At 45.5% G+C, this 12,448-nt stretch overlaps 1 protein-coding gene across 1 annotated transcript; it reads right to left on the reverse strand.

Moving 5' to 3' along the window:
* Positions 1-829: 829 nt before the first annotated feature.
* Positions 830-5,507, reverse strand: NFKBIA (NFKB inhibitor alpha). Its single transcript, XM_035109331.3, has 6 exons — positions 5,178-5,507; positions 3,872-3,980; positions 2,988-3,198; positions 2,588-2,676; positions 2,210-2,470; positions 830-1,440 (listed from the first exon to the last, which is right to left on the reverse strand). Exons 1-6 carry the CDS (start codon positions 5,450-5,452, stop codon positions 1,393-1,395), a joined length of 993 nt encoding a protein of 330 aa, XP_034965222.1. The 5' UTR covers positions 5,453-5,507; the 3' UTR covers positions 830-1,392.
* Positions 5,508-12,448: the final 6,941 nt, after the last annotated feature.

Below are 12,448 nucleotides of genomic sequence, written 5' to 3' on the forward strand. Positions count from 1 at the left end.
AGGATCAGTTTTCTTTCTCCTGGATGGGCTACCTTCCCAGGTTGACGAGCCCCACCTGCCCCTCACATCCTTCTACATCACACACAGGAGCCGCCTTCTTGACCACTGCTGGCCTCAACCGCTCCATTATATGCTGGCCATATGAAAGCAACAATATGGTAGCGAAGATAACCTAGTAAAGCCAGGTCAGGTAATAACTGCAGGCAACACGCCAATGGCATGGGCCAAGCCTCCACCTGACAAACCTGAGGCATGAGGGGTAGCTTCAAATTGGAAGTTATTGAAAGACCCTGTGAAGGGTCCAGGAATACCTGTAGTGGACACACAGAATCACGTGACCTGAACAGATAATGGGCAGGGAGAATGGCTTTTATTTGTGGCACAACCTGGTAAGAGTTGGGACTTGACAAATCCCAGAGATTTTAATTGGGGAAAGTTAAATACATGCTTTCATTTTTCCACCAGAAACCAATGGGACTGCAAAGAGGAGCCTCATGGCACCTAACATACCATGAAGGATAATGGAGGCTTTATTTTCAAAGGGATGCTGACAATTGACTGATGTGATCAAGAAATGATTTTTGAACTGCCCTGGCTCCGATATGAAAATGAGTAAACAGCATGTGGATGCAAGTATATCCCTATTCGTTCCTCTCCACCCCCTGCCCCGGGTTACTAATACAGGACACTGGTGACTTTCTTTAATGTGAATGTGTCCAAGAATGAACCAATTGCCTGAGATGTTTGATTTTACCTAACTGGGCATCAGAAAGGAGAAAGTGGACGAGCAATTCTTCAGCAGGGGGAACAGTTTCATCCATTCAGTGCATTTCTCATTTGATTTGATTTTTTAATAAATATACACAAGTACCAAAAATGCTATTCACAAAATATACAATATTTACACACAATATACATATTGCAAAGCATAGGGCTTGCAATATACAGCCTGAACGTTAATTGCTACCCTTTCCTGTGGATGGAGGACAGGGCATTCTTTGGGTTGCAATCGCTCTGCCTGCCGTGCAGCACAAAGGGCACCTGAGCTCAGTCTTTGGGGTGGATTGTTAACAGTCAGTCAGAAATATATGGAATGCCTTCCAAAAGGACACAACAGGTGGTGAGTTGGGCCAGCCCCCTTGTAGAGCATGCAGTGAATACGTAGGTGAACCATCCAAGTTCTCACTCTGTTCGTTTATTTGTACAATCTACTCTCTGGTGCAAACGAGCCCAGGCTTCTTCTGCTGTCTGACAACCAAAGTTCATTCCTGCCCGAACTGTGCATTGAACCGCAGGCAGCACCTGCTGTTCTAACAACATGCTCTGTTCTGTGCAGTGTGTTCAGTAATTGTTCACATTTTGCTCGCCTCTGCTTCGTGCAACGCTTCCACTTTAGCAAGGTACATGTCGTCCGCCAATGATGCAGTCGTCATACAGGAGCTAGACGAGGGGAAGAAAAAGCAAGTCAGGCTTAATGGAAGGCTTTAAGAAAGAGCATGAAGTAATTCTCTAAGGGGAATACAGGGCCATTTCCCATTATCCCAAGGAAGTGTTCCATTAAATTTAGCTGCACTCACATGAGGAAAATAGCACCTGATAATTAACAGTAGAGCTTGCATTTCTAAACTTAAAAAATCTGGGAGCTGCTACATATAATTCAAGGGAAAAGAATAATAACTCATTAGTTAAGGAAAATTCTTTGTTGTGGTGGTACATTTTATTAACAGACAAAAAATCTGGACTAATATGATGCTTAAAATATTAGAGGGAAGTAGAGATAACAAATGGTAGGTTGCAAATAGTACCACCAGAAAATCTATGTGCAAATGTGCTTCCTTTGAAATAACCTTGCTGTAATTTTAAATCCACTTTTGAAATTTTTAAAAAAGATGTCCTAATCATAACCTGTCAAATGCTCCATTAAAGCCAGTTTTCCTCCTTGTGTGAAGTCAGTGCAATGATTTGCTAGATTCAAATGAATCTAATCAATGCATTTTCTATACCTTTGAATATTCAGTGCTTACACCGATGGGTGACTGGTAATAACTCTGTTACCAGGCCTATACCTTCAAGGTGTCAAAGGCAAGCAAAACCTAGTCTAAGGATCCTTGTTTACAATTGCTTCCTAACAACCTTAATGGGAAATGTGTGTGCAAATTACGGCAGAAATCTCTCTCTCCTTGCATAGAATGGAGAAATGACCACTCACTTCATCCTCTGTGAACTCTGACTCCGATTCACAGCTCTCTTCGTCTTCACTTTCTGGTAGCATCTGCAGGTCCAATGTCGTGAACTGTTTCAGCTGCTCCTGTATGAAGGAGTTGCTTCTTCCCCATGTGAGCTGGTATGGAGAGTAGCCCTGGTAGGTTACTTTGTTTACATCCGCTCCGTGTTTCAACAGGAGCGACACCAGTTCTTGATTCTGTAGATCGACAGCCAAATGCAAGGCAGTCCTGCCGTTGCAAGGCTCCTGTTTATTGAAAAGAAAAGAAAAGGGTGCATTCAGTGAGGCCGTACGCATGCTAAGGTGTTCATTCTCAAATTGCTGGGACTAGGCTTGCTTGTCTGAAAATGGCAGGTATCTTACCTGAGCATTGACATCTGCTCCCAAGGACAAGAGGCGTTCTACTATGGCCAGGTAACCTTGAATAGCCGCCAGATGGAGACACGTGTGTCCTATGAAACAGAAATGGAAGAAATAAATTTCATGTGATACAAGTCATTCCAACACTTGGCTATAATTTTCAAATCATATACACTATAGCCATTTAAAGATGGACTACTCTGATCAAAGAAGCTTGATTATTTGATTCCAGTAGGCGACTACAAAGCAAAGCAAGAAAAAGGAACCCCCTCCCTTCCTTGGCTGACACTTGCTATACAGAAAGAGCTGGAAAGAACTCTCTGAATCACAAGGCAATGTAGCATGGTGCCAAGGGTTGGAGTACCCAGTGAGCTGGCAGCTCAGCCTCAGAATGTGTGCTTACCATTGTAATTGGATGACTGTAGGATAGAGTCGATTTGTTGTTTCTGGCAGTACTGTGTGAGGACACCGACACCTCTGAGAGAGCCTTGTTCGCAAACGATATGCAGCGGGGTGTTTCCTCGGAAATCTCTAACCTCTGCGTCACATCCAGCTTTCAGAAGAGTCTCTGCGATTTCTGGCTGGTCTGTTATTACTGCCAAGTGAAGTGGAGTCTGCAAATCGGAAGTTGAGAAAGCATTATAGTTAACTAGAAAAAAAAGGAAAATCTCCTAGACTAGCCACTACACAAAACAGTCCTCTTAGTCATTGCTCCTGAACCCACTTCTTAAGTATGTTTTTTTCAGGATCTACTACTTTTCATAAATCCTTTGAAATGTTCCCCAATGATTTGCTCTTTGACATATGATATACTTCTGAGAGAACAACCACACTGTTGCATCTTATTATACTTGGGAGCCAACCATGAAAAGTCACTTCCACAAATTGCTGATTTAAAGCTCCTTGTAGCCTGGAAGACTTGCCCTAAATAAGGCAGAGGGAGCTTGTGACTCTCTAGTTGTTGTTGAACTTCAACTCCCATCAGCCCCAGCCAACATAGTCAAGAATCAGGGTTGACAGTAGTTGTAGGCCAACAACATATGGAAGGCCACAAATTCACCCCCATTTTCTTTGGAACTCAACCCCATCAATGAGCCAAGGTTATTGATGGGGATAATTATGCTAAAACGTGGCAATTTTATGAGTTACTTAAACCCCTTGATTCCCCCCCTAAATTTATCTCTTCCTCCCACCAAAAAATGTTTCTTTTAGAAAGCTTCCAAGTCCCCTAGGGCACCATGTTTGATCCCTGCAAGAGAGGAAAAGAAAACTCTGCGGGGTAAGTACCTGGTTGAGGTTATTTTGGATATTCAAGAATGCTTTGTCTCGTCCTGCCTGGCGAATGATTTCCAAACTCAAGGCCTTTTCTTCATGTATAATTGCCAGATGGAGAAATCTGCAAAGAGGAAAACGGTGGGAAAAACCCGATGGTGAGTACTTAGAAAAAAAAAAAAAACAAAGGACAAAAAAAATCCCAGCCACCTCTTGCTAATCAGCTCTTTTGCTCTTGCTCGTCATCCCGCGGGCAACGTGCCCAGGATCCGAGTCATGATGGAGGAAGAACATCAGCCTCAGCGGCAAGAGAGGCGATTTCGAAAGCCTGGGGTTTTCGAAGCCGCGTGCTCTCGCTACCTGGTGTTTTCCGCGGAGTTGTTGTGAGCTGAGTGTTCCGGGCAAGGCGCCAGGGACTTTCCAGAGCACTCCCCCCCCCCTCCTGTGCGCCCCGCCCGGCGCCTCCTTCAAGCCCCGCCCACCTCGCAGCTTGTGAGAACACCCAGTCCCAGCCCCTATCCGCTGGCAGCCGGCCCAGGGACAAGGCGGAGCAGGCGGGGAGGGGAAAACCCATACTTGCAAAAATCCCCGGGCTTTTATGTAACCAGCAGAACGCGAGCGACATCAAAGGACCTCTCCCCCCCCGCACACCCCGCGTTCTATTATTAAAGATCTACATAGTACGCTCCTCGCTCCCCCCCCCCAGGCAGCCTGTGCAATAAACACAAATGCGGATGGAGTCAAACACGAGCACTAAAAATTTACATTATTGTGTGGGGTTTTTTTTTAATGCGTTTGGCTCGCTCTGCTGATTGTTCTACTCTGCTCGGTCAGTAACTCAGAACTATTATGAAGGGCCCGCTTTAAAAGAACCAGCGAATTTCCTGCAGTCTTTTTCGCCGCTGCAAATGCGCAATTCCCGGGGCTTCACAGCGCTCAAGCAAGCTCGGGTCTTTTGCATGCATGCCGCCATGCTAACAGCTCTCAAACCTCTTTAAATTTAAATAGCAAATTTGTCGCCTTTCTTTCAGGGGGAAAAACAAATCAAAAGGATCGCGGTCTTCCTTGCAGTGCCCAGCTGCCCCCACCCGACCCGCCACATTTCCTTCTTCGCGATAGTCCCGTACTGCATTGTCTAGAGAGTTTCCTTCACATCTTAACCACATTTGCTTGGAAATAAGCCCCATTCTAGTTCCAAGGAAAAGCATTAAGATCACCACTTCGCTAACTTTCGAGGGAACGCGAGGCAAAACCGCCCACAGAGGTCAAAGTTCCGATCCCAATCCCCTTCCCCGAATTTGCAAAGTCCTCCAAGACTTACGTATCTCCGTCTTCGGTCACTTGCAGTTTCCAAGCCTGCGCGCCCGGGCAGGGGCCGCTCTGGAGCCCCGCGGAGGCTTCCGCCGGCTCGATGCGAATGTCTCTCAGCTCGTTGACAAGCTTCTCGTACTCCTCCTCCTTCATGGAGTCCAAGCCGCTGTCGTGGCGATCGTCCTGGACCAGGCTGAGCTGCCTGTCCTTCTTCAGCGCGTCCCGGGGGTGGTTGTCCATCGTTATATCCATAGGGTAATCCAGGGAGCTGGGGTTGAAAAACATGGCCTTGGCGAGAACGAGCCGCGGGTCCCGACGTGTGCACTTGCCTTGCGAAGTCCTGGCGAGAAGCTGGCGGGCGGCGGCGGCGGCGCTTGCCTATACAGCCTCGGCGGAGGGGATTTCTGTGCCGGGGCGGAGCTTACGCGCTCGGGAATTTCCCGGCCGTGTCCAGTCCTGTCTGGAAGCTGCTGCTGCTGTGGCAGCAAAGGCTGTGGCCGAGGAATTCCCTTCCCTAGTCACCCGCTGGAAATTTTTTGCTTTTTCCACAGAAGGGAAAGTTCTTTTGGATGGCTTTCTGTGACTAAGGCGCCCACCCCACCCCTCCAGGCCTTCCACTCCTCGAGGCGTTTCCTCGGTGGGCTTTCGGGATATGCAAAAAAGAAAAAAAGAAAATTCACGATCCTTCTTTTTGGGATTTCCCTCCTGCCTTAATATTTTAGATAGATAGATAGATAGCCCTAAAATGTCCTGGTATTTTGGTAAATATTCCTGGCCCTGTTTTAAAGGGGAGGAGCGGGAAAGAGAAGGCAGGCCTTGCAGGAAGTACCCCAGCACTTAATAGGGCCACAGTGCAATATTTGTGGGGGTGCCTGAAGCACTGTGAAAGTGGAGGAATGAGCCCCACATACATTGCAAACGACACAATCTTTCCAATATTGCAGGATTGCCTTGGCTTCATAATAGATGTACTTTTCCACCTTTGCATGAACATCCAAAGCAGCTAACACAAAACGCTATGCAGCAGGTTACTGGGTTCTTATCAGCCTTTTATTCATTATATTATTGATTATACAACATGGTTAAAGAGCAACAATGGGTCTCTGCCCTGAAGAACTTACATTAGGATCTTTCTTTTCTTGTCTGCATTGGAAACCCCGGGCCTGTGAATAGTGGAATGGGCTTTACACGTCATTGTCCAAGGCGCGTTCTGGGAAAATTTCAGGGTTTATTTGCTTGTTTTGAAAATTCAAGAGTTTCTGGAAGGATGATCAAGAAATGCAATAAAAAAGACTTCCCTGAAAGACAGCGTGCCTGCTGTTACTGATCACTTCCTGCAATGCACAGTTAGGGGGGAAATATTGTGGGTGTTCTTCTCTAGGCTGCACAACTCCAGTCTTTGAAAGATCAAAGAAACCTGAAAAGTTAGGTTTGCAACTTGGTGGAGACTAAGGAACAGAGACAGACAGAATCAAGAGCCTGGCAGAATCTGGAGTTTATTGCTTTTTCCAAATCTGAGTACTGAGAAATGCCATTTTAATTTACAGACTAATAAAATACAGAGGAGGCTTTTGCCATTTTCAGGACCATTGCCATCAATCTCAGTTGCACACTCTAGCATTAGCCATTAATCCAGGGAGTGGGAAGCTGTCATCTAGATAGGCTCTTCGCGTCCTCCCGTCTCCAAATTCCCTTATGCTTTTTCTCCTCTCTCCTGCTTTTGAATCGTAATCCAAGCTACCTGTATATACTTTGCACCGACAATGAAACCAGGACGCTAGGGGCTTTCAGACAAGTCTGAATAAACAGCCTCCCTGCTGCCTTGAAGAGGAGTCTACTGTATAGTCAACTATCTGCAGTGCCATCTAGTGTAGAATAAATCATAGGACATTTAACACAGGGGACCTGGATTTTCCTTAAACCAGTGTGTTTGCCAAGGACTGGGACTGGTGATTTTTAACCTGCCCCTAAAAGCTGTGCCAAGTTTGCAGGTGACGCCCAGTTATTCAGGCTTGTTCTGGGCAAAATGGGAATTAAAATGGCAAATGATGTTTATTTCTTATGTAAAGGTAAAGGGTAAAGGGGCCCCTGACCATCAGGTCCAGTCGTGTCCGACTCTGGGGTTGCGGCGCTCATCTCACTCTATAGGCCGAGTGAGCCGACGTTTGTCCGCAGACAGCTTCTGGGTCATGTGGCCAGCATGACAAAGCTGCTTCTGGCGAACCAGAGCAGCACACGGAAACGCCGTTTACCTTCCCGCCGGAGCAGTCCCTATTTATCTACTTGCACTTTGATGTGCTTTCGAACTGCTAGGTGGGCAGGAGCTGGGACCGAGCAACGGGAGCTCACCCCGTTGCAGGGATTCGAATCGCCGACCTTCTGATCAGCAAGCCCTAGACTCTGTGGTTTAACCCACACCGCCACCTGGGTCCCCCTTATGAGGAAGTGTAAAGTGATGCATATTGGGGCAAAATATTATAACCTGGTGTGTGAAAACTGCAAAAAAAAGTTATGTGTTAGGGATCAAAAAGCACAACTTCCAGTTGTAGAGGCTTTATACAAATCTTGGATATGCAACCACATTTGGAACACTGTCCAGTTTTCATCAGCTCATCTAAAACACAATTTTGTGGAGCTGGAAATGGTGCAGAAAGGGACAACTAAAATGGTTAGCATCTTGGGATGACTCCCTATGAGGGAATGTTTCACGGTTCAGAGCAACTTAGTTTAGAAAAAAAATGCAAGTAATGGGGGATATGACGAGGTTTATACAATTATGCATGGCATGGGTAAAGTATATACAGGTGAAAGTTGGAAAATTAGAATATCATCGAAAAGTGCATTTATTTCAGTAACACAACTTAAAAGGTGAAACCAATATATGAGATAGATGCATGACATGCAAAGCAAGATATGCCAAGCCTTTATTTGTTGTAATTGTAATTATTTGTCATTAGGCGAGTCAATTATAAATGGAATGTAATGAATGAAATGTAATAGCGATGTTTATTTTTGTATTATTGTAACTATTTGTTTTATTACTGTGGAATTTCTGAAAGAAAGTATTTGTAAAAATTAAAATAAAAATAAAAAGTTGCATTACTGAAATAAATGCACTTTTCGATGATATTCTAATTCCCCGAATTTCATCTGCAGATAATTTCCCCCTCTGTCTTATTAATACTATCTAGGGTTGTTGAATGAAGCTGAATGGTGGGAAATTCAGGACAGGCGAAAGAAGTACTTCTTTGTAAAGTGCAGAATTAAACCATGGGATTTGCTATTCCAAAATATCATTAGCAAATGGAATGACAAGGCAAATGGAATGACAAGGCACCTGACCTCCTGCTTATCAGAAGATAAAGGTTGAGGGGTGAGGAAGAAGCAAGATTGATGCTGGTGCTCCTGCTGTGGGAGATGGTGTGAGAACATGTTCCCCCCTTGATGCATAAACAGGCCTGGACCTAGCATTGGTTTTAAACTATCACCTATTCTTGTATCAGCTAATATCAATCTGTATCATCAGCATTTATGTGAATCTAGAAGGTCAACCTAGCAGTTCGAAAGCACGTTAAAGTGCAAGTAGATAAATAGGTACAGCTACAGTGAGCGGTTCCCTCACTACGAGAAGCCAAGTTACAGGGAACTAGGCAAAGGGCCTTCTCGGTAGTGGCACCTGCCCTGTGGAACGCCCTCCCACCAGATGTCAAAGTGAAAAACAACTACCAGACTTTTAGAAGACATCTGAAGGCAGCCCTGTTTAGGGAAGCTTTTAATGTTTAATAGATTATTGCATTTAAATGTTCTGTTCTGTTGGAAGCCGCCCAGAGTGGCTGGGGAAACTCAGCCAGGTGGGCGGGGTATAAATAATAATAAAGCGGCTTTGTCATGCTGGCCACATGACCTGGAAGCTGTATGCTGGCTCCCTCAGCCAATAACGTGAGATGAGCGCCACAACCCCAGAGTCGGTCACAACTGGACCTAATGGTCAGGGGTCCCTTTACCTTTACCTTTAGAAGGTCAGCATTTACTCAGTGGAAATGGCTGGAATGTTATGCCATTGCCGAAGTATGAGTGGCAGGGACTATTTGTCTTAAAGAGATTAGGCGGACTGATGCCCACAACAAGATCATGGGCTCTGTACACTTACCAAGCATCTTACATGCATGAGAACAGCAGGAAGGCAGCCACCTATCTCTTTTGGCTGGTTGCCACATCTCTCAAGGCAGCCTATGGTCTTGGAAGATCAGAACCATGGGAACGGAATACTGACTGATAAGCCAGTTGCCAAGGTGTGAGCAATTACCCACATCAGCCTCGTCAGTGTAAGGCAACAATAGAAATACCGTAGGAGGGTTGAAGGCACTGGATTTGGAAACCCATCATTAAAGGAACCCGGGATGGTGCTTTGTGTGATCTAATGCCAGCTTTGCCCACTGCTGTGCCAATGGGTTTTCCTAGTAGCTGTTTCATGTATTTATTTTAGTTTGATAGAATCATAGAATTAGAAGCAACGCTGAGGACCATCTAGTCCGGGGTTTTCCAATCTTAGGTCCCCAGCTGTTCTTGGATTACAATTCTCATCATCCCTGACCTGCTAGCTAGGGATGATGGGAGTTGTAGTCCAAAAACAGCTGGAGACCCAAGTTTGGGAAATCCTGATCTAGTCCAACCCACTGCAGTGCAAGAATATGCAGCTGTCCCATATGGGGACCAAATCTGCAACCTCAGCACCATGCTTTATCCCGCTGGAGTAATATGCTTTATGTGTAGTCTGTTTCTGTGAACTGTATCCAGCTATTTAGTAATATATCCTATTCAGTCTGCTTAGATGTAAGTGTGCATTATTTATTCTTGCTATTCTTACAATCCTCAGCCACCTATTGCCTTTGAATCCAAAAGGAACCACTGCCTTAGGCAAAACAACGACACTTGGCCTTGGCAAAATACTCCACTGATTGATGTTCATTTACATTGGAGCGCCAAACAAGGCTGCCCATTGTCCCTGGTGCAATTTGTGATTGTAACTGAAGTGCTAGCCAAACAGGGAGTCAAACACAAGATCAATTTATCCACAGATAATGTGGTATTAATGCTCAGTGACCCAAACCAGGTGCTGGCTCCACTAAAAGAAGAGCTGGATTAGTTTAGCAGGACAGCAGGATCTGAGATTAACTGTTCTCAATTGGCTGTAATGCCAATAAATATGCCTCAAATTGAGTGAGACAAACTCTTCTCCATGCCTTGTTACAGAGTGTTCAGCTACTTGGGTGTGCTAATCCTAAAGGACCAGAACCAGTTAAGGAAAAGGAACTACGGTATGTTATACAGAATACAAAAGCTGGCAACATTTGCACTTGTCATGACCATTATTCCCAAGTTTTTGTATCTTCTCCTGATCCTCCCTGTCACATTTCCAAAACGATGGTTGATGAAATGGCAGCCCATTACAAAACAAAAGAATGAACGGCAGAGTGGGTAGCTGCATTTTGTACAAACAGTGTGATGTTGCAAGAGGGGGGTCTGTTAATGCCAAACCTTAAATTGTATTTTGAAGCTTTTGCAGCACATTAAGGTACTAAGGACGCAGGTGGCGCTGTAGTCTAAACCACAGGACTTGCCGATCAGAAGGTCGGAGGTTCGAATCCCTGTGATGGGGTGAGCTCCCGTTGCTCGGTCCCAGCTCCTGCCAACCTAGCAGTTCAAAAGCACGTCAAAGTGCAAGTAGAATGTACAGCGGGAATGTAAACAGCGTTTCCGTGTGCTGCTCTGGTTTGCCAGAAGTGATTTTGTCATGCTGGCCACATGACCTGGAAGCATAGCTGCCAAGTTTTCCCTTTTCTCGCGAGGAAGCCTATTCAGCATAAGGGAAAATCCCTTTAAAAAAGGGATAACTTGGCAGCTATGCCTGGAAGCTGTACGCCGTTTCCTTCAGCCAATAACGCGAGATGAGCATCGCAACCCCAGAGTTGGTCACGACTGGACCTAATGGTCAGGGGTCCCTTTACCTTTACCTTTAAGGTACTAAGAGGCTCCACACACTTCATTCCAAACCTCTTCCTAAAGGCAATATTAATGGTATAGTAATGCTGGAGACTTAATTCCCCCCTCCATTCATCCATTGTTACTGATGCAGTTATATTTCCCAAACCTGGAAGTAGCTTCAGATGTATGTAAGCAAAACCAAGCCCCCCCCCCCTGCTATGGGTGTTTGTGTAGCGGTGATTTTTATCAGAGTTGTGGCTGGAGAGGGAAGGATTACTCTCCCATCCCCATGTGTGGTGGTCCTGATGAAAATCTGAGGCTAAGATTAAATGGTAAAAATCCCCTCTCATGACTGCGAGTAATGCAATGAAAGAAACACCTACCGGGAGTTTCACCTCCCCAAGTGGCTCCTTCTCACATAACTTCAGTTCCAAATCTGTACATCAAGGATATGATTAGTCATCTACCTCAGCAAGGTATGAGACAAGAATTGCAGCACATGGGACATTTAAAATGTTACATACATTTCTAAATAATCGCACATGATGTCAGGCAACCCAACACATGTTGACTGTGAAGTTAGTAAGCACTAACCCTACCTCCTGCCAACAGCAACAACACAGCAACACACACACACACACACACACACACACACACACACACACACCATACTTAGCTAGATCACCATCTGGGGGCGGCGGGGGGGGGAGGCCTAGATGTTTACTCCCCACCCCTCATTCCAGCCCTCCCACTCCTTCCAAAGTTACTGGTAGCTTATCTGTTGAGCCCTCCAGTTTAGCGGAGCTGTTCTTGAATGCCATGTCAGCTGGTAATAAGACTATGCTCATCCACAGCTTGTTCATGGGTGAAAGGACTGACCTGGTGCATTTTACCGTGACTTGGATGGATGAACTGGACGTCCCAAATCTAACTCAGCCCAGCCGTGCCCATCTGGGTACATGGTACAGCACCAGACTAGACCGGAGGCTCAAGGTGTTGCTATGGTACTTCTATAGACAATATAATTGACCCGAAAACCTCTTGATCTTGCGATTGGTTTAGATGCTCTGCCCCTACACTCCTTTGTCATGGTCGGACCATATCCTGATGAAGTTTGAACTTGGAGTGGCAATGTATGGGTGTTGCACCCATTTGGAGACTTGTGGGACCTGAGACGAAAGAAAACTTGATCTCGTTGAACCCCTGGCCTCACTATGGAATAGCAAGATTTAACAGACTGTTAACATGATCATTCCTGAGCGTCCTCTCCATTGCTGCAGGAAGCTATAACTTGTT

This window comes from Zootoca vivipara, chromosome 1, assembly GCF_965207765.1.
Source record: "Zootoca vivipara chromosome 1, rZooViv2.hap1.1, whole genome shotgun sequence".
NCBI lineage: Eukaryota > Metazoa > Chordata > Lepidosauria > Squamata > Lacertidae > Zootoca > Zootoca vivipara.

Excerpts from the sequence above, each read along its gene's own strand:
- NFKBIA (XM_035109331.3), bottom strand. The coding sequence starts at position 5,452 with ATGTTTTTCAACCCCAGCTCCCTGGATTACCCTATGGATATAACGATG. Across the intron at positions 3,981-5,177 it reads GTGACCGAAGACGGAGATAC|ATTTCTCCATCTGGCAATTA; the intron begins GTAAGTCTTGGA and ends TCCTCTTTGCAG. Across the intron at positions 3,199-3,871 it reads TCCAAAATAACCTCAACCAG|ACTCCACTTCACTTGGCAGT; the intron begins GTACTTACCCCG and ends TCCGATTTGCAG.